The 23502-nt window shown below is 36.5% G+C and overlaps 1 protein-coding gene and 1 long non-coding RNA gene across 8 annotated transcripts in view; one reads left to right on the plus strand and one right to left on the minus strand.

Annotated features, from left to right (window-relative positions):
* LOC127879108 (uncharacterized) overlaps positions 1-13364 on the plus strand; it is a 34042-nt gene extending 20678 nt beyond the window's left edge. Inside the window, exons 1-5 of one of the 6 annotated variants that reach the window (XM_052425778.1) lie at positions 8682-8948; positions 9086-9258; positions 9953-10079; positions 10193-10307; positions 12798-13364. In XM_052425778.1, the coding sequence (XP_052281738.1) occupies positions 8700-8948; positions 9086-9258; positions 9953-10079; positions 10193-10307; positions 12798-13054 (921 nt within the window). In that variant the 5' untranslated portion in view covers positions 8682-8699 and the 3' untranslated portion in view covers positions 13055-13364. Of the gene's footprint in view, positions 1-8681; positions 8949-9085; positions 9259-9952; positions 10080-10192; positions 10308-12797 lie in introns of those variants that run through there. The other 5 variants (XM_052425770.1, XM_052425768.1, XM_052425771.1 and 2 more) reach the window with 5 other exon arrangements.
* LOC127879121 (uncharacterized) overlaps positions 1-21626 on the minus strand; it is a 135677-nt gene extending 114051 nt beyond the window's left edge. The window contains exons 1-3 of one of the 2 annotated variants that reach the window (XR_008048914.1): positions 21411-21626; positions 16805-16861; positions 14324-15290 (exon numbers count right to left, since the gene is read on the minus strand). This is a non-coding gene — a long non-coding RNA (uncharacterized LOC127879121). Of the gene's footprint in view, positions 1-13234; positions 15291-16804; positions 16862-21410 lie in introns of those variants that run through there. The other variant, XR_008048913.1, reaches the window with a different exon arrangement.
* Positions 21627-23502: the final 1876 nt, after the last annotated feature.

Raw genomic sequence — 23502 nt, forward strand, 5'->3', positions numbered from 1 at the left:
AAACCGTTTAAAGAAATTGGTCATGCCTAAAACTCTTTAATCCCTTTTGATTATTAGGAATTTGGAGTTCGTTAATTATTTTCAATTTGTCCAGGGTCCCATTGAATAGTGTTTCCTTCAAATACTGTGCCTAGAAATGTAATTCGTTTTTGTGCGAAATGACTCTTTTTAAGATTTATTACTAAACCAGCTTCTTTTAGTTTATGTAAAAATTGAGAAAGTTCTTTGATGTGGGTTTCAATATTGTCACTCATAAGTATACTCATCAGAAAAAATAGAAGGTTTTTGAAATTGAATTCTCCTAATATTTTTGAAAGATACAATGACCAATAAAAAGAGAATTGCATAACCATAAGGAAGGACGTTAAATTGAAAACATCGTCCTGTTGGTGAATTAAATGCAGTATACTTTTTAGAATTTTCGGCCATGGGTAGATTAAGAAATGCTTGTTTTATGTCTATTTTAGTAAAGATAGTTGGCTTTTTTTCTGCGATCATATTTTGAACATCTACAATTGTAGGCATTTGATAATACATTTTCTTCGAAATTTTATTTAAACAGTCGGTAATCAATGCATAACCTATATAATTGTTTATTTTCTTGTTGGTCTTCTGGTGAAATATCGTCTGAATGTGTATGTTTTTTAACTAATACAATAGGACTACTCCAAATTGAAGTTGATGGTGAAATTATATTTTTATCTAGCATTTCTGTAATTCATCTTCAATGATTTGTCTCGTTTTGGGTTTACCGGATATGGTCTTGAACGTATAGGTATAGCATTCGTATCAATTCGATGGAACATTCAAAATTTTTAACGGCGCCGACATCTGTTTCTGAATCACTAAAAATATCTTGATATTGCTTTAAGAGATCGAACAGTTGCTGATTATTCGCAAATTCTTTTCCTATTTTATTATGTAATATTTGTTCTTTTTCGGTTTGTCGCTTAACGTTTCCACTTTCGTTACATTTATCTAAATTATTAATGTCATATATTTCGTTTTCATTTAAATATTATTGAAGCTAAAATATCATATTTAATTTTCATTTTTCTGTATCCGAGTTATTGTAATTGGAAATTGTATAGTTTATTTTGTTGTCTGTAATACATAAATCAAGTTCATGATATTGTTTTCATCCATAATATGTAAATCTTTATTCAAAAAACATTCTTTTAATTGAACAGGTATCTTCTGAAATGAATGAGGTTTAAGTCTTATCTTTTTATTAGCTTGAATACAGTGAATTTCATTTGTTATAAAATTGGTTTTGCATGTATATTATCTTTATTTATTTCAAGAGTATTAGTCTCAAAATTTAATTTTGCTCGTATTGCGAAAAGAAGTCTACTCCTAGTATTGCATTATTCGTTAAGCCTTGTACTATGTAAAACGGGTGCTCAAAGCGCGTGTTGCCAATTAGCATTGGAGGTTAATGACCCCTCTACATTGTACGAATTATCAGAAATGGCTGTCTTGACATGGAGATTAGATGGTAGGCATTCGTTTCGCGAAATGTTGTGGGAGGCGAAGATTTGCTGATTACAGACATACTACTGCCCGAATCCAAAAGAATGTTTGTTGGGACATCTGCAATTGTTCCTGGTAATGAATTATGAAAAAATGTGGATACTACCTTTAAAGCTAATTTTACGTTTAGATTTAATACTTTGTTTTTGTTTATTTTGAGTTGTATGCGTACTTTTGTTAATTAAACCCTTTTTATTTATTTGTTCGTGTTTTACTTGGAATTTTGAATAATTTGCGTTGTTAAAATGGTACCTACTGCTCTGTCTTTTCCATCATTTTTTAGTTCGAAAACACATTGATTGGAAGTGATTGAATGTTGGCAATTGTTGCATCGTTTATTGAATGCAAAACAGTTTCTACCCCCCCTACAAGAATCGTATCCGCATTTGGGGCAAATTTGGTTTTGTGCATTTTGTCTGTGTACTTGTAAACGTGGGTTAGATACGGATCTATCGACTATTCGCGGTCTTTGATAGTCTAACGGTACTGACATTCTATAATTTTGGTTTTGTCGTGGTTGAAATTGTTGATAACGGCTGTAAGGAACAGATGGCATTTGATTTGGAAACATATGTTGTTGAGCGTAAGAATTTTCTACCGGTATATTTGGTATTGGGGTTGACTGTAAAGCATTAATTTCCTTAATTTTGATGTCCGCTTTTAAGGTTTTAATCTCTTCCAATAACGTTTGAAATTTTGTGTCAATAGAATTGACTGAAAATGACAATGGTCATGTCACAGAGTTTACAGTATTGGCCAGTTCTGACAGAGATTCTGGCTGTCTTAAAATAACATCTTTCTTAATACTGTCTCTTAATCCATTGACAAGCAAGCTTACGAGAACTTTTTCTTCTAAGCCTTGTACATCAGTAGAAATTTTTAATGCTCTCGAGATATAATCATCACATGATTCATTTTCTCTTTGTTTAATAGCAATTAGATGATAATCTAATTCTTTAGTCTGAAATCGTTTAGCAAGTGCTTTGGTGAGTTCTTGATAATTAGATTTAATATCTTCGGTTAGATTATTGTAAAAATTCTCTGCATTGTCGGACAGGTAAAATGGAAGAACATTAGCGTACTCACCCCTATCAATGTTATTCATGCTACAAAATTTCTAAAATTTTGCCAGAAACGCTGGTAAACTATCATAGTCTCTGCCTGTAAAGCATGCTAACTTAATTATGTTTGGCTAAAACATTGTACCTCTTGGGTCCGAAGTCTGTGCGGTATGGAAGTTTCTCACCGGTCGTTCCCCGTCTGCTGGAGAGTGGCCAGGTGCGGAAGGCGTCTGCCTACGTAAGTTAATATTGTCACTATTAGCACTTTGCGATGGAAAATTAGCACTATTAACACTAGGTGATGGGGTATTTAAGAAAAAGTTAGGTCTCTGCGAAATAACACTGGAAATTGGATCCTGTAGTCGTTCGTCGGGAAGGCACTGAACATTACCATATGGCGGGGTACTGGGTCGTACCGGAAATTGGATAATGGCTCGAGCAGCGATTCCTTCGGCGGGTCCTGCGTTAATGGCTGGAGTGTTGTTTCTTGGGTTTCTTCGGTGTCTGATGCATCGGATTGTAATGGGTGACTTTGAAATGGGCTGTCATGTATTGTTACTCTTCTGATTGTTTTGATAGAATTTAATTGTTTATGAAAATCTGAACGTAATTGTTTTTACGACGTTTTTCACTTGCAACAAAATCTTCGGGAGTTTGTAAATAAGGTTTTGACTCACTTGATGATTTGGAGTGTCTTGTTTTGATATGGTAGTTGATGGTTGAAGTGGTTGCTCCGGAACTGTCGACTCGTCAGGTGGGGATGTTGGCGGCGTCAACTGTGGCGGTAGAGTGGCTGATAGGCGAGAACGTAAATTGTAGTAAGACATCTTGAAACATTTCTGACGATTTTTTGTTGTGGAAAATGTTATTGTAAAGGAATTAAACTTTAGAACCTATTCTCCACCAGATATCGTACGTGCTTTTACTTGTTATTTCAATATCCTTGAAGTTTTCATTATTTCCATCTAGTGTAATCGGTAACGGGATCTTTATTTACGTACGATACATTATTTAGTTCTTAACAGTTAATTATTCTGTCCATTACGGTCTTAGTGAATGTTGTATTTGTAGTGTTTCATTTTCAGTTAGCATTAAATGTTACCATTCTTCATTTTATGCAAATTAGCGTTAAGCGCTAATATTCTATAATCCATAATAGATGTAAATAATCAAGGAAGTCGACAGTTGTAAACAGCCCATTTTATTCTCTGTAATATCCGAAAAACACTGTGGTGAGTCCCCCGCAGTGTTTTCTTAAATATTCTTCCAGATGCAACTTTCTGAAACCTGATCAGACTTTTCCTAATACGTACTCACGTGATCCTATGTGGTCTCACGTGGTACGCTGATTCACCTACTTTTTATATTTGTTCGGGTCAAAGTTGTTAACCCTTGGTATGGAACTTTCCAGAAGTTTCTATTGCTTACGTTTGCGTTCTTGATTTGGTAAACAATTTAGATTGGAATGTGCTATTCTTTGTTAGCTTAGTAAGCTGTTTTCTTATAGTACATCAATATGATAGAGTTTGTAGCTCACCTGGCACAAAAAGTATTCCGGTGTGGTTTTGTGAAAACTGGGCTTAAAAATGCGCAATTCTTTAAGTATTTCTAACAATGTACAATAGTTATTCTAAACAATATGCAATAGTTATTTTAAACAATATGCACTAGTTATTTTAAACAATATGCAATAATTATTTTAAAATTTTGTTAATTGAAATTAATTAAAACTTTATTAATTATGATTATTAAAATTATTAAATAAGTTAAAGTGAAAATTTAAATATTACAAATATTTCATAACATTGTGATTTTAATTGGATTACACAAGCATACTTGATGAGTCGATGGAAACAAGCAAATCTGATGAGTCGCTTGAAACAAGCATACCTGATGAGTCGATGGGAACAAGCATACCTGATTAGTCGATTGAAACAAGCATACCTAATAAGTCACTTAAAATTAGCACACTTGATGAGTCGCTAGAAACAAGCACACCTGATGAGTCACTTGAAACAAGCACACCTGATGAGTCACTTGAAACAAATACACATCATGAGTAACTTTTAACAAGCACACTTGATAAGTCACTGAAAAAAGTATATTAGAACGGCGATGTTAATGTCACTTGTGAAAGTAGATATATCGTTACACAACTGATCGACAGTCGTCTTATAAGAGCACACAGTAGCGCAGTCATAATATGTGGGAGGACAGAACTAGAAAAAAATGATTTCAGCCGAAAATATTGATTGCAAAGAGTAAAACAACACACAGAAATATGCATAGTGGAAATGAGCATTTTTATAAGTAATGAGAAACAAACATTAAACAAAATGTTTGCAATGCTAAAATTTTGAATGAGGCTGGATGTAGCTTTCTTCAGGAATTGTTATTTCAAGTAAAATACACACTCATTTAAAGCTGTATGGCTGAGAGAAACACATCCGGTGTGATCTTGGGCTCTGTGGTTTATACCTTCGATACATGTAACGGTAGGTTCGAATCGCCATTAGAGCACGTTTTCCAGCTTTCGTGTGATACTAGCCATCGGACGCGTGACCAGCTAAGATTTGTACTTCAATCATAAAAATGTGGCGGTTACTATTAAACACCATGAAAAATCGGTTGGAAGCTGCTTCTTTAATCGACTGTACATATCTACTATATATGTATTATACATGTTTTAACTTGAAACATGTAAAGAACGACGGGCAAAAACACGCGAACTTTATTGTACGTATAAGGATAAATGTTTATGACTTGTTTATAGTTTGGAAAAAAATGACAAATTAAAAATATATCGCACATTCAAAAAATGAATGTATGCATTATATTTGCATTAAGAATTATATTTGCAGTTATATAGCAAGCAATAGATATTCCTTATAAGATCTGAATAGAGTTTTTTATTTTATGCTTTCCGGTGGTTTATAGGAAATATCAATGAATTAAAACTGATAATTTCACTGTTTCAAACAGTGAAAATTATCGTGAAAAGTATTCGATAATTTTCACCTGTTTACTGTAAATGACGTCATTTTTTATGAAATGACGTCATTATCCCAGCAAAATCTTTAGTTAAACTCTTTAAAATGTATATAAACGTGTAAAAAAAGCATAAAAATAAAAAGAAATTTGTGAATTCGGTGAAATATCGATTTAATTCACTCGTGATCATAGAAAATATATATTTTCTATGATCACGCGTGTATTAAAATCGATAATCCACCCAATCCAACAATATCCCCTATATCGTGTATTAAAACCATAAATCGACCATATCATTTTTATCGCTTTATATCGATATTTAACAAAAACGTGCATGGTTGAACATTAGCCTTTTAATTCTAGACGTTCCGCGTTCAAACTTCAGGACGGGCTTATTTGTTTTCTTTTATCTTTCCGCTTGTTATCATAATTAATTAAAACCATTCCATGTACTATAGTAATATTGGTATATATATATTTTTTAAATATTAAAATCCGTGTGCGAGTCTCTTTAAATCTAGTATAGTTTATCGAATCAATCAATTGTTACAGTGAAAGAATGCAGGAAACATGATACAACGCGTGTATAGTGCTGGTATTCAACTGGGTAGATATTTCTTCCGCAATGGTCTCATATTCATGTAATCTTCGTTCATGCGACGAGACTTCGAAACTACCCAGTACGAATACCGTTAATGCATCGTGGAACACATTAAAATCCAGAGGGCGACAATGCAATAGTACGATGGCGACAATGCGTTAGTACGATGGCGACAATACGATAGTATGATGGTGACAATGCGATAGTACGATGGCGACACTGCGACAGTACGATAACGACAATGCGACAGTACGATGGCGACAGTGCGATAGTACGATCGTGACAATGCGATAATACGATGCCGACAGAAACGATACGCGAAAGTACGATGGCGACAATGCGATAGTCATATCGTACTGTCGTCATTGTATCATCGCATTGTCGCCATCGTACTATCGCGTTATCGTACTGTCGTCATCGTATATCGCATTGTCACCGCCGTACAATCGCATTGTCGTCATCGTATTGTCGCATGTCGCATTGATATCATTGTACTGTCGCATTGTCGTCTATCGCCTTACGGTTACACATGCGCACATCGTATTTTTTTACTAGATGGAGCCACTTTAAAAAATACTTTACAGTTCGCATACCGTACATTAATACTCATTCTATTACTTAATAAGAATTTGATTTCATTATAAACTGTAACCTCTTTCAAAGTACATCTTTATAAAGTCATCTATTTTTTTCTGCAATAAGAATAGTTTTTGTACCGGAAGGCGACATTCGACGATGCGATAGTACGATGGCGACAATGCGACAATGTGATAGTGCGATAATACGATGACGACAGTGCGGACAATACGATGGCAAACAGTGCTAAAGTACGATGGCGACAATGCGAGAATACGATGGCGACAGTACGATGACTATCGGCATTTTCGCCCATGTACTATCGCATTGTCGCCATCGTACTATCGCATTGTCGCCCTCTGGAATTTAATGGTATCCACGATGCCCTAACGGCATTCCGTAACCCAGAGATATAAACCCAGGATGTATTTGAACAGGAATATACGCTAACTTATTAAAATCTATATTTGAGCAATGTTCACGGAGTACATGTGATTGTAAGTACAACATTTAACCTTTAAACCTATACCTTAAGTTCATGTGTAGTATATAAAGAGACATTACAAACGATAAGTATACATGTTATTAAATCTTAGCGTTACCCTCGGTTTGACATTACAACGATAACGAAGGTATTTTACATACATAATAGCACACTTAGTTGTGTTGTTCTATTTGGTTCCGGTTACTATGTTTACAATGCATCTTTATTAAAGATAATAAACCTCTCAAGTGTTCTTGGCGTTCCGTACACAATGTGTGTTTTATCATATTGCTCCATACTACAACAACAAAACCTTTATTAACTCAAATCACAAATACAGTGACAATGCATCTTTTACAGAAAGTTATAAATAATTGTGACATTGTGTAATACTTTATATAGAATATAGAAGAGATAAAGAGAAATGAGACAAAATAAGATATGGGACATACAGTTGAATTGAGTGGGGGAATGATGATGTTGGCCCGAGAAATAAACATTATTTCATTTGACCTGAATAACCTGTTTTGTACAAATGTAAGATGTATTGTTGTATTGATATTGAAGACCTTCATAGTGTAGTTTATGTAGAGCTTTTAAAGTTATCACTGGGATATTGCGAAATCGAATATTATATAATTATTATGCATTGTCGTTCACCAGACAAAAGCATCAACAAATTAATGTTAAAAACATATAATATCATGTACGATAAACATTTCAATACACAATTCTCCGAATTATAGGAACCTTCACTAGATTTAAATTTATGTTCAAGAGATTGTACGAAATGTAACTAAATAGTTATTGTATTATTAAAATATGTATGTCAATGTACATGTACGTGTTCTTTATTCGAGTCAACACTATGTGATTATTATTTATGTAATACATTGTAATGCATTTATTGTGAGTGATATTTATACATGTACTGCATATAGCACAATCATGATTCTTGTAAGTTGTGTTTCCATTGAAGGAACGAAACAAAGTCATTGACATCTGCATGAACAAGGTATCAAGTCCACCTTCCTCGGCAAAGTGACAGCTTACGTGATTATCTGCATGTTCTACGACGACGACAATGCCTGCGGCCGGCGGGAGGCAGGAACGCAAAGGGCCACCACCAATGCTGTCCCTGGAAGGTCTAAAAGCGAGGTTCTGGGTCGGAAAGTAGGACGGCTCAATGGTAGGAAGTGTGCTTTGTGCAAGAAACCGTGTCAAAAGCACAGAGAACTGCCGTGTGGTCATGATTTTTGCAAGCGATGCTTAGAGTTCTATTTTGAATCGCTTGGTACAAACACTCTTAAAAGTGTTTACAATTACTTCAAATGTCCCCAATGCGGAAAAGATATTGAAAATCCGGCTCTCCCGCGTTCGAAATGGACGAAGCAGTTTAAAAACGGATAAAAGAACAAAGTTCTACTCATCGCCTTCCGGTTTATCTGACGTCATGGTAAGTAGTAATGTCGAGATTCGGAGTCCTGATGCGCGACTGCAACGCACTTCCACCCACCGCACCGCTATATACGCCCGCCTGCACGAGAGCGCGGGCTTCAACAGCCGTATAGACTCGGACGCCGGATGCTGCCAGTACTGGTCCGGGACGTCACTTCCGGGCGGTGAACTGGTGTTGGCCGACTGGCTCAACTCCACAGTCAAGGTGTTCAATACACACGGGAGGTACATACACCACCTCAAGGTAATGATAAGTTACGTTTTTCTGCACGTTTTGACTTTCAAAATCGTTGTGCATAACTACATTAGAGTGCAGTTGTAGCACGCATATGAGTTAGTTGAGTCGCGTTGTATATCTAAACATTCTTGTGTTCCCTAAAGCTGCCCAGCCAGCCCCTGGATCTGACGTACCTGTGCGAGGACATCATGCTCGTGTCACTAGGCAGCCGCTCCGACAACATGATCTTCCTCAAGGTCACCGGGGCCCCGCAGGCGACGGTCAAGATCATCAGCAACACGCACCTGCACGGCACCTTCCTCTACCACACGACCAGGTAATAGTGGGCGTGGTTCCCTCCGCGCCCAAGTCTTCATATGTAATACTAGTATTATGCGTGGAATTGAATAAATAAGGCACATGTATCTCTGCGCCGAATCTGTAGGTGTATGGGCCCGGTCTAATTGACGAAGAGGTATACGTTGGACTCATCGAAGTTAGATGAGTATTTGGAACCATTGAGACAATGTCAAACTATTTTTATTGACTTATATATCTTATTTTTGGTGTGGACTTATGGTTTGTATGGGTGGGCTGAGTAAACCGATGGAAGCCGCATCGGTCAGGTTACCACTTACACAACTCACTGCTGGTTAGCGATCAGGTGTCTGGCAAGAATCTCATGCGCTCTGTCTAAACTGGGGTTTGTTGAACAAACCTTGCGTTGTACAACTAAATGCAAGGTCTTCTTTTGTTTATGAAAACGGGGCTTAATGCATGTGCATAAAGTGTCGTGCCAGATTAGCCTTGCAGTCCTTGCAGACTTATCGGGGACAATACTTTGCGCGTTCGTGGTCGTTTTCGTTTACAGGAAGTCTCTTCTCGGAAGAATACTGCTAATGCGGAAAGTGTCGTCCCTGATTGGCCTGTGCGGACTGCATTGGTACGACATCTGGGACGACACTACGCACGTGTATTAAGCCCCATTTTCACAGAGCGCGGCTCAATTATGCATGCCGTTATAAATGCAGATTTGAGCGCCAGTGGCTGGGTGTGTTCGAGGAGTCCGGCGACAAGGTGTATGTGGCTGTTATGGAGACCAAGCTTACATCCATGCAGAAGATCAACATCACCATGGCGAAAACAGACACCTCAAGGGTGAGAATAATTACATATGCTATTTCTTACGACATAAGTGTGATTTTAAAACAACATTTATTGAGAATTTGAGTGAAGAGCACGTTTGAACTTCTTTTCATTGTTTTATGCAGGTACTTGCGTTACCGAGTGGAATTAATTTGACGTCAAACACATACATTCATTATTGTCCAGCATTAAAGCGGATATTTCTCGCAGAGCGATCAGACCTCTACTGTTTAACACCTGGTAAGTATTGTCAGACCTCTATTGTTATACACCTGGTAGGTATGATCAGACCTCTACTGTTTAACACCTGGTAAGTATTGTCAGACCTCTATTGTTATACACGTGGTAGGTATGATCAGACCTCTACTGTTTAACACCTGGTGGATATGATCAGACCTCTGCTGTTTAACACCTGGTGGATATGATCAGATCTCTACTGTTTAACACCTGGTAGGTATGATCAGATCTCTACTGTTAAACACCTGGTAGATATGATCAGACCACTACTGTTTAACATCTGGTAGGTATGATTAGACCTCTACTGTTTAACACCTGGTAGGTATGATCAGACCTCTACTGTTTATCACCTGGTAGATATGATCAGACCTCTACTGTTTAACACCTGGTAGATATGATCAGACCTCTACTGTTTAACACCTGGTAAGTATTGTCAGACCTCTATTGTTATACACGTGGTAGGTATGATCAGACCTCTACTGTTTAACACCTGGTAGATATGATCAGACCTCTGCTGTTTAACACCTGGTAGGTATGATCAGATCTCTACTGTTTAACACCTGGTAGGTATGATCAGATCTCTACTGTTAAACACCTGGTAGATATGATCAGACCACTACTGTTTAACACCTGGTAGATATGATCAGACCTCTACTGTTTAACACCTGGTAGATATGATCAGACCTCTACTGTTTAACACCTGGTAGGTATGATCAGATCTCTACTGTTAAACACCTGGTAGATATGATCAGACCTCTACTGTTTAACACCTGGTAGATATGATCAGACCTCTACTGTTTAACACCTGGTAGGTATGATCAGACCTCTACTGTTTAACACCTGGTAGGTATGATCAGATCTCTACTGTTTAACACCTGGTAGATATGATCAGACCTCTACTGTTTAACACCTGGTAGGTATGATCAGATCTCTACTGTTTAACACCTGGTAGGTATGATCAGATCTCTACTGTTAAACACCTGGTAGATATGATCAGACCACTACTGTTTAACACCTGGTAGATATGATCAGACCTCTACTGTTTAACACCTGGTAGATATGATCAGACCTCTACTGTTTAACACCTGGTAGGTATGATCAGATCTCTACTGTTAAACACCTGGTAGATATGATCAGACCTCTACTGTTTACACCTGGTAGATATGATCAGACCTCAACTGTTTACACCTACTAGGTATGATCAGACCTCTACTGTTTACACCTGGGAGGTATGACCAGACCTCTACTGTTTAACACCTGGTAGGTATGATCAGATCTCTACTGTTTAACATCTGGTAGGTATGATCAGATCTCTACTGTTTAACACCTGGTAAGTATTGTAAGACCTATTCGGTTTACCACCTGGTAGGCATGAGCACACCTCTACTGTTTATCACCTGGTAAGCAATTTACTCTTCTGTTTAAGACCAGGTAGATATGATCAGACCTCTACTGTTTTACACCTGGTAGGTATGATCAGACCTGTACTGTTAAAAACCTGGTACATGTTTGTATGATTAGACCTAGATTGTTTAACACCTGGTAGATTTGATAAGACCTCTACTAACACCTGGAAGTAATTATCAGACCTGTTTTATTTTACATTTTGTTTTACATGTAAAGTATGATAAGATTTCTTCTGTTTAACATCTGGTAGGTATGATTAGACCTCTACTGTTTAACACCTGGTAGGTATGAACAGACCTCTACTGTTTATCACCTGGTAGGTATGAACAGACCTCTATTGTTAAGCACCTGGTAGGTATGATAAGACCTCTACTGTTTAACACCTGGTAGGTATTATTAGACCTCTACTGTTTTGACATCTGGTAGGTATGATTTGACCTGTGCTTAAGTCTGGCTGACTAGCTGTCGGATGAGAGCTGTACATATATACGAGGATCGCAGGTTTGATCCCCAGGCAGGCTACATAAATTGTGAAAGGATTGTTCAATAACCATTTCTAAGGCCATTATCCCGCATCCACTGATTCAGATAGGGCAGTTGTCAGTCACTGGCATAATTGCACTTTATTCTGGCGATCTGCTAACCAGTTTTTAACTAACCTTCGTGATATGACTGAAATAGTGTAGAAAATCCAACAACAAACAAAATACTGTTTAATACAAGGAAGGTATGATATACTATTAAACACCTGGTGGGTATTATCAGACCTCTGCTGTCTACTGCCAGGTAGACACACACAGATTGATTTAATCATCTGAATTAAATCACTTAAAATGATCATATGATACATAAATTGTTCATCAGATATTAAACACACATTACAATTGTAAGATAGAGCATGTAAATAGGCGTTTCGTTTTTCAATCATCTGTATTTGAGTTTTAACTGGTCAGGTAGTATATTGGTTTCCAGTTACCATAAACACATTAGTGTCAACATACTAGTAATTTAAAATGTTCCCTCATAAACTTAAAAATACACATTAGTTTGAAGATAAGTTGAAATGTTCACTCAAACACTTTACAGCTGGTGAGCTAGTATTCACACAGAGTTTCAAGCAGAGCAATCAAGAGAAGTTCCTGCTAGGTGCCATCACATCAGACGCTACAGGTGGCGTGTACGTCACTACCCAGTCCAACATTATCTGTCTGAATGCAGCAGGTGAGCGAATTGACCTCATCCAGACATCCTTTGAGCCATTTGACATCCACTCAGCCAACAATAAACTATTTGTTATGGGAAGAAGTGACACTGTCAACGTCATAGACCAATCTACAGAGTAAAATGTGATCAGGACACCATGACCAACTTGATGCCAATGTGCACTTTAAAAATGTTACAAAATGTTTACCCTGTGAGATTGCATACTGAAGATGTAAGATGGTGTACAGATACATTTGACAATGTATGAACATTATTTGTATCAGTATTTAAACGAAAACTATCCAGTCATAACACATGTATAAATTAATAATTTATTTACATAAATAGCATTAACAAAATCATAAATTTCATATTCACATATAAACTATTTACTACGAATTTGTTTGAAAATAATATATTGTATAACTATTAAAACGTTTGTTAATTTAACTGCCTGTTATTCTTGTTTTAATCCTGATGGATACAAATTACCTAAAAAAAAATAACACAACACACATAACTAGTGCTGTACTTTTGCTACATGCTGGGACACCCAATATAATTACCGTAATATATCTGAATGCTCCCAGAAAATTTAATTGTATGCCAGCAAATTGCTACATGCAAAAGGTACCTGATACAAATGTATGACTGAAATAGGAAGATTTATATTTATGAAATCTATGCGACCATTACAAAGCTGGTAGTTTGGGAAAACATTGTAATACTATGTATCATTGCTGTAAAAATAACAGTTAAATTCTATTTTTTAGTACACAACAAAGCATTATTTATAAATTTATGTGTTATTGGAAATGTGGATAACAATGTTAAACAAAAGCTGTGTTCGTGAAACACAATGCCCCCCTACTGCTCGCTTTGAAGCCATATACTAGTATTTGACGTTTGACCTTGAAGGATGACCTTGACATTTCACCTTTCAAAATGTGCAGCTCCATGAGATATGCATGTATGCAAAATATCGAGTTGCTATCTTCAATATTGCAAAAATTGACCTTTGACCCTAACCTTTGACCTTGAAGGATGACCTTGACATTTCACCTTTCAAAATGTGCAGCTCCATGAGATATGCATGAATACCAAATATCAAGTTGCTATCTTCAATATTGCAAAATTTGACCATTGACCGTTCACCACTCAAAATGTGCAGCTCCATGAGATGCACATGCATGCCAAATATCAAGTTGCTATCTTCAATATTGAAAAAGTTATGGCCAATGTTAAAGTTTTCGGACGTACAGATGCCATATATTTGACATTTGACCTTGAAGGATGAAATTGACCTTGACATTTCACCTTTCAAAATGTGCAGCTCCATGAGATAGGCATCTATGCCAAATATCGAGTTGCTATCTTCAATATTGCAAAATTTGACCATTGACCTTAACCTTGACCTTTCACCACTCAAAATGTGCAGCTCGATTATATATGCATCAATGCCAAATATCGATTAGCTATCTTCAATATTGCAAAATTTGACCTTGACCTTGAAGGATGACCTTGACCTTCACCTTTCACCACTCAAAATGTGCAGCTGAATTAGATGCACATGCATGCCAAATATCAAGTTGCTATCTTCAATATTGAAAAAGTTATGGCCAATGTTAAAGTTTTCAAGTTCAAGGTCATCCTTTAAGGTCAAATGTCAAATATATGGCATCTGTCCGTCCGAAAACTTTAACGTTGGCCATAACTTTTTCAATATTGAAGATAGCAACTTGATATTTGGCATGCATGTGTATCTCATGGAGCTGAACATTTTGAGTGGTGAAAGGTCAAGGTCATACTTCAAGGTCAAATGTCAAATATATGGCGTCTGTCCTTAAAGGATGACCTTGAACTTCACCTTTCACCACTCAAAATGTGCAGCTCCGTGAGATGAACATGCATGCCAAATATAAAGTTGCAATCTTCAATATTGAAAAAGTTATGGCCATTAAAGTTTTCAGACCGACAGACAGACCGACATACTGACGGACAGTTCAACTGCTTTATGCCACGCTACCAAGGGCATAAAAATTAAGAGATTATCATTGTTACCATACATTAATGAAATTTTATCAAATGTTGAGGGTTTCCCAGCATATGTACACTATGAGCAATCCAGGTGATGTAAACAACCTGAATTTAACTTTGTATTTTAATTCAAGTCATGAACATTCCGTCAGACATATCTCAGTCTATTGTGACCACTGTCCAGCAGAAGGATTCAAACCAATGTCTGTGACACAACACACCAGCAACTACAAGAGTGTACCCTCAGGCGAGTGGTAAAAGTCAACAACACAACACGTACACCATTCCATCACTGTGACTTGGGTTTCTTCTTAAACGGATCACTCCACATGTCCATGCCTGAAACAATGATTAGTAGATCTGCAATTTTAACAGTTCTTTTACTTTTGTGAAACAGTAAAAAATGAGATTAGCCAGATATCATTTGGACTTCATGTGTCATGAAGATTTGGGCAATAATTTTGGCCAATACCGTGCTTACCAGCCTTTTCTTTAACTTGAACTTGTTTTCAACAACATATGATACATGAATGTTGCCTCCAAAGTGTTCACAAGCTAATGACCTTTTTTTTTATTACATACGACCCAGTTTCAAACTCAGCCAAGATATCATTGGGAACTTCTGACCCATGTTTCATGAAAATTGGGAAATAACTGTGATCAATATAGTGCTCATAAGATAAATCTTTCCATTGCACGACTGCCTAAAGACAATAACAAAAACTCATCATAAGGGCAGTGTGCTCATGCATGTTTTTTATTCATTTTATTCATTTATTTCTATATGTTTTCAACACAAATAATTGATACAATACAAAAACATCAAATTATTTGTGGAAAAATATATATAGATATTACTCATTTTTCTCCTAGGTTATTTGCTATTTCATTATAATAAATATAACAAGGGACAAAATTGTCACAAAACCAGGTTTTCATTGTGAAAAAAAAATCTGATAAAGGGAGAAAACTCAAACTGAACTTTTGAAATGACCAAAAAAAATTAACCCCCTTTGTAAGTTTTTTTTTTTTTTTAAATCTATTTTTAGTCGTGGCGACCTTGACATTGGAGATATTGACGTGATTCTTTCGTGGGACACACCGTCCCATGATGGTGAACAAATGTGCCAAATGATTTTAAAATCTCACAATGAATGACATAGTTATGGCCAGGACAAGCTCATTTATGGCCATTTTTGACCTTTGAACTCAAAGTGTGACCTTGACCTTGGAGATATCGACGTAATTATTTCGCGCGACACACCGTCCAATGATGGTGAACAAATGTGCCAAATGATTTTAAAATCTGACGATGAACGACATAGTTATGGCTCGGACAAGCTCATTTATGGCCATTTTTGACCTTTGAACTCAAAGTGTGACCTTGACCTTGGAGATATCGACGTAATTATTTCGCGCGACACACCGTCCAATGATGGTGAACAAATGTGCCAAATGATTTTAAAATCTGACAATGAACGACATAGTTATGGCCCAGACAAGCTTATTCCGCCAGCCAGCCAGCCCGCCAGCCAGCCAGCCAGCCAGCCCGCCCGCATTCGCCAATCTAATAACCAGTTTTTTCCTTCGGAAAACCTGGTTAATAAATGGACACACACAAAGATTGATAAATGGAAAATTGCTCTTATATCCTAAGATGTTGTGGACTTTGCTCCTGACTGAAAAACAACGCTTATGTTGATGTAACACTTTTTATTCCTGCGAAAGTCCTGGAAGAACACTACACTACCTTATTTAATCAATATCATGGCAATTTATTTTTAAGAGAATATATTAACCTATCCTACGTGTTTCATCGTCTACTTCACTAATTATAGTTTGATAAATATTACCACCAGGTTGAATCTGTTCTCTGTCAATGCCTCTGCGTGCCTCGTTGGAAATCTTTTCTGTTGAACAGAAACATTTCAAAGATCAAGAAGGGCTAAAGGAAGGAAAATAGAACTGATACAATAAATACATAAGATGGAATTCTCTTGGAAAAGCCTGCCAGGCAAGCCAATTATCATAAGAACATTTATGTTTCTTCTTCAAATATCAAACACATTAGATTGTATATATCGCTGCTAAAAGTTTCATGACAAACTGATGGACTTTGGCAACTTGCATGAAATTTGCCAATGAAACTGCATTATGTTAGTTGGTGAGACCAACATTCCAATAGGTATGTTATTATCATAAATTAAGAAAGTCATAATTTTTAATCAGAAACCTATAACATAAATAGTCACACAAAACAACCTTTACAAACCTCATGTCAACATTTTGGTTACACTATAAACATGTCATTTGAGCAGTTGTGACTTTAATTACACTACAGTTTGAAAAACAGGAAAAAATAATGAGCTTTTGAAGCTTAAAAAAGCAGTTTCATAAGTCTTTCAGAATGCTTTGAAATGTGACTTATTTTAGATGATTAGCCTTGATCATAAATGATAAAAAACAAGCAAAAAAACCCAACAAACAAGAGGGCCTGAAAGGCCCAAAGTCGCTCACCTGAGATAACAAGATATTATTGGGAGAAATCTTCTGAACAAGTTTCACGAAGATCGGAAAATAAATGTGGCCTCTAGAGTGTTAACAAGGTTTTACTATAGCCATATAAGGAAAAATGCCCTGCCCCCTGGCAGCCATGTTTTTTCAACCAACCGGCATCATTTTTAAACTTGTCCAAGATATTATCCGGATGAATCTTCTGACCAAGTTTCACGAAGATCGGACAGTAAATGTGGCCTCTAAGAGTGTTAACAAGATTTTACTATAGCCATATAAGGAAAAATGCCCCGCCCCTTAGGAAGCCATTATTTTTTAAGAAAACATAATTATTTTCGAACTCATTCAAGATACTATTGAGACCAATCTTCTGACCAAATTTGATGAAGATTGGACAATAAATGTGGCCTCAAAAGTGTAAACAAGGTTTTAGCCACATATAGCCATATAAGGAAAAATGCCCTGCCCCTGGCGGCCATGTTTTTAAAGCAACCAAAACCATTTTCGAACTCATCCAGGATATCATTTGGACAAATCTTCTGACCAAATTTTATGATGATCGGAAAATAAATGTGGCCTCTAGAGTGTTAACAAGATTTTACTATAGCCTTATATAGCCATATATGGAAAAATGCCCTGCCCCTTGGCAGACATGTTTTTCAAGTAAACGTAACCATTTTCGATCCCATCCAAGATATCATTTAGACAAATTTTCTGATCATATTTCATCAAGATTGGACAATAAATGTGGCCTCTAGAGTGTTAACAAGATTTTACTAAGGAAAAATGCCCCGCCCCCTGGCGGCCATGTTTATCAACCAACCGGCATCATTTTTGAACTAGTCCAAGATATTATTGGGATGAATCTTCTGACAAAGTTTCATAAAGATTGGACAATAAATGTGGCCTCTAGAGTGTTAACAAGATTTTACTATAGCCATATATAGCCATACAAGAAAAAATGCCCCGCCCCTAGGCAGCCATGTTTTTCAAGCAAAGGTTACCATTTTTAAACTCATCCAAGATATCAGTGGGACAAATCTTCTGATCAAGTTTCATGAAGATTGGAAAATAAATGTGGCCTCTAGAGTGTTAACAAGGTTTTACTATAGCCATATATGAAAAATGCCCCGCCCTCTGGCGGCCATGTTTTTCAACCAACCGGCATCATTTTCGAAATCGTCCAAGATATTATTGGGATGAATCTTATGACCAAGTTTTATGAAGATAAGACAATAAATGTGGCCTCTAGAGTGTTAACAAGATTTTACTATAGCCATATAAGGAAAAATGCCCTGCCCCTTGGCAGCCATGTTTTTCAAGCAAACATAACCATTTTCGAACCCATCCAAGATATCATTGAAACCAATGTTCTGACCAAATTTCATGAAGATTGGACAATAAATGTGGCCTCAAGCGAGTTAACAAGGCAAATGTTGACGCCGCACAACGGACAAAAAGCGATCACAAAAGCTCACCATGAGCACGTTGTGCTCAGGTGAGCTAAAAACAGTCGCAAGTAGTGCTGCAACAATACGTCAATAACCTGTAAGGCAATATATTGCAATATATTGCTAGCTTGTGCCAGAATTATAACTCGCCAGCTAATCACCAAAACCAACTTAATTACACGTACATTACCTTTGTATAAACTGTATGTCAAGGTTCTAGTTATATCCTAGTGGCAATTCTAGCTTTTTTTACAAAATGCTTTATAAACACAATTAACTTTTTTTTTGGCTTTACAAAGCATTTTGTTATAAAATATTTGTATTGCCATTTTGTCCATTGGATATTCCCATTAAACATTAAGAATAACAACTCAAACAAGAATTGTGGGTGTTAAAAAACCTGTCGTATAACTTATCATAATTCTGTAACAAAAAAATGATCATTATTACTTCTGTTTATAATGACATCAATTTTTTATTTGGATTATATAATTATAATTTTTTACGTATTTCTACAAGCTTCATCTTAAATTTAACAGTATTAAATGCAAAAGCAGATCTTGCGGACTCCCATGTAACAACGCTTCTCCATATAATATAATTTTAAGAATGCTATTTTTACGTTACAATTTATTTTTACTGAACACCAATTTGTTTTGATTACCTTATAATGATATCATTATTTCGGACTTTCTGGACGAAATGTGGATGAATTTTTGTAGAATTTTCGGACCGGTATGATGAAAATCGTATCGCAATACAATATCAAATTGCGTATTGCGATATATACCGATATATTGTTGCAGCACTAGTAGCAAGTAGTTTCAAAACATATCTCAAAATAATTCATTTAACATAAATTAGTTGACTGTGTTTCATTGTTTGCTAAATTACATTTTCAAATGCATGTGTTAAAAATTAAATAATTATTTAATTAAAGATTGTTAGACCTTTCTTCACCGGGTGCAAGTAAATATTCAAAGCAATGTGTTCTCTATGCAAGTGAAAGTCACAACCTTAAGTAAATCTCTGTAGGATACAGACTATCAAAATTGGAAATCTCTAGTAAATCTGTAAGAACTCACCTGATTTTAGATACAACTTTTAAATATTATGAAAAACGAGACTATTGTCAAGTAATATGGTCCCCTACCGGTGAAACTCCACCATTTTCAGCAATATTTCTATTCTATGTGTTGCCATATCAACCAGAATTCTTGACGTAGGAACAAAATGAAATGACGTGCATAATCTCCATATTTCTTGAAATTCCATCTATCCATGTTTCAAGTTTCATGAAAAAATATTAAGACAGTCTCAGCCAAACATGGCCGAACCACAGACATGTCCTGTAAAATTTTGTTAGGTCTGGCCTGTCGGTCAAATTTACAGGACCGATTTTCCGGTATAAAAAAATAGAGGTAGGGTAGCTTAAGTAAACAAGTATCGGCTACTTTCGTTTTGGAAAATGTTCTTAAGATATTACGAAGGAGCGATTCCCGGCGGAAAATTAGAATGATTGATGAGAAAATGTATATTTACTGTTAACATGTGTTCAACTTTTTTTTGGATATGTTTTAACTAAACAAGACTAGTACCATGTATGGCATGTATTATTATATAACGTCAGATACATATGTGCGACCTTGAAATTAATAGCTTTTTAATCATTTATCATTTTATATAATTATCACTTTGATCCCAGCAATGAAACCAAGTTATTTTACTTAATATATTCTGTAGCTGGTAGGTCCTGTCAAAATATAGGAGGTCCTGTATTTTATCCCATTTTACAGGACCTACTGTCCTGTAAAAATTTGCCTAGTTTCGATTTTACTGTTTAGAACTTTTAAAGTTATCGCAGGATCTACCATTTTCAGCAATATTTCTAGTCTATTTGTTGCCATGTCAACAAAAATTCTTGACGTAGGAACAAAATCAAATGATGTTCATAATCTCCATATTGCCATCTGTCCATGTTTCAAGTTTCATGAAAAAATATCAAGAACTTTAAAAGTTATCGCAGGATCCAGAAAATCCAGAAAAGTGTGACAGACTCGCAGACAGACACAGAGAGCTCAAACCATAAGTCCCCTCCTGTTTCACCGGTAGGGACAATAATTGTATTAAATGGTAATAGAAGATCAGCAGAAATGACACTTAATCAGCAAAATCACTTAATGCTTAAAGCACAAAACATGTGTTCTTTTGTTAAGAAAACAAGACAATCATCATGTGGTTGATTTATGCAGTAGTAAAAACAGACCCTGACCATGTAATTCAAAGTTTAAAAGACTGCAGGAGGTTTGTCAAGTTGAGATTCATGGATCAATCATATGCAGATCATACTTGCAATTTACAGATAAGCATACAAATGTTGATAAAGGCAACGAATATGTTTATTTTAAATTTACATTTGTGCGACTGCTGGCTTAAACTAATTTGGACAAATATATACTCTGAGTCCGAAAATACATCATGTCCGAATACTAACGCCATTTTGTCGGATTCATCATTGGTTGTATAATTGCGAAGTAGATACTTGGCACAGTAACTGCAAGAAATGCTAGTAAATAATAATATCCTTTTTTCGCCTTTCCATCGCGGGCATCACGTTGATCAAAGTTAACTCTTTGATTTTGGAACCATCGCAAACTTAACCTCATATTTGTAGGTCGGAAGTTGTCTCCCTTGCAGATTGCGCAATAGACCAATTTATTGTTATTGTTTTGATCCCGGATTTTTTTTCGCATGCGAACGTGGCTGATACAAAAGCGAGAAAATTGGCAGACGTAAACAAATCGAATGTTGATTACTCGACGTATTTTAACACGATAGATAATATCACTAAAGATCGTTACAAACCTTCTAACCAACTGTGACTCTGGCACGCATATAGACATGACTATCCTGGATTTAAGAAAGGCTTTCGATACTGTCCCGAATAAAAAGCTCCTACATAAACTGGAGCAGTATGGCGTCACTGGTAACATCAGCCTCTGACTTGAGGACTTCCTTACAGACAGGAGCAGGGAAGTTATTTTGGAAGGTGAGAAATCAAATCCGGTAAATGTCGACTCCGATGAACCATAGGACACAGTCCTTGGTCCCATGCCATTCCTCTGCCACACCAACGACATTGCAGATTCAGTCAAGTCCTCGGTCCGCCTATTTGCAGATGATTGTTAATATAACGCACCATGAAAAGTCGCTAGGACCATGAAATCCTACAGAAAGACCTGAATAAACTAGAAATCTGGGCTAACACATGGGGCATGCGAGTCAACGCCAAAAAATGCTATATCCTAACCATAAACTAGAAAACCTCAAAATTTTACCAGCTCGACAGCCATATCCTTCCACAAGTCCTAGAAAACCCATACATAGGAGTAACATTATCTGAGGATCAACAAGGAGCTCACGTATAAATTAGATCACCAAAAAAGCAAATTCTACACTGCTTCCTTAGACGTTACCTGAAAATTTGCCCTGAATCCTGTCGCAAAGCCACATACTTTGCCATAAGATTTACTCTCGAGTATAGCTCGATTGTCTGGGATCCACACCTTCAAAAACACGTAGACAATGTTAAAAAGATCGAAAAACAATCGGCAAGGTTCATCACCGGAGTCTATACCGCCAAAACACCAATTAAGCTGCGAGTCAAATATGCTGAAACGTACGAAGAAAGAAGAAAGGCCAATTGACTGATCTCCTGCTAAAAGGTGGTTGAGGGGCTGGTTCCAGCCCTGACTAGCCAAGACTTCCTTACCCCAGTCCGGCAATCAAAACGTACAGTTACCACTAAGACTTGTTCAGACAAACGGGTATAAAGCAGATAACATTATTGACAAATACTCAATTTAAAACTCTTATCTAAAGCACTAATATAGTGGAATAACCTGAAACAAAGTGTAGTGCGCGCAGGCACAGTTGGCAGTTTCAGGCCAACAGTCATACAGTGGGACTAACCAACCTCTACCGTTGCGCCGATGCTGTAAGGCCCTGCAACGTACTCATCCAGATCCAGTTACAAATGTAAATTGATGATCAATAGTATCAGGTTACCAGATCTATACAGCACGAGTCAGAAAGAATGGAATGAATCATTAAAATGTTGGCCGCTTGTTGAATAACCCAACGTCTATAGATAACAGGTAGACACACCAGGCGAGCACACGCGCGAGAAAATGATAAAAGTCAAGTCTCGATGGCTAAGGACAATTACCATCCCGCTTGGCGATTCTTCGGAGATATAAAGAAAATCTTCTGCGAGTGATTCTCGCCCCGATCGCGACGTGCACGCTCCAGCTGCTGACCGAGCTCTTTTAAACTAATGAATACTATAACATTTATAGAGTAACCTCGATTTGTTTGATAATAGCCCTTTTTTTTAACATTTTCAACTCTAATCGCCAGCTGACAGATTCAATCGCGATTGACAATATTATCGATCGGAGACGCTAAAATATAATATCTAGACTTTGAAATACGGTTAGAAAAATACATTTTAAATTATTTAATTAAACAAAAAGGTTTAAATTGTTGTGTGTTTTTTGTAACTTGTTTGACGCATATTCACCGCA

Source organism: Dreissena polymorpha, chromosome 4, assembly GCF_020536995.1.
Source record: "Dreissena polymorpha isolate Duluth1 chromosome 4, UMN_Dpol_1.0, whole genome shotgun sequence".
Lineage (NCBI taxonomy): Eukaryota > Metazoa > Mollusca > Bivalvia > Myida > Dreissenidae > Dreissena > Dreissena polymorpha.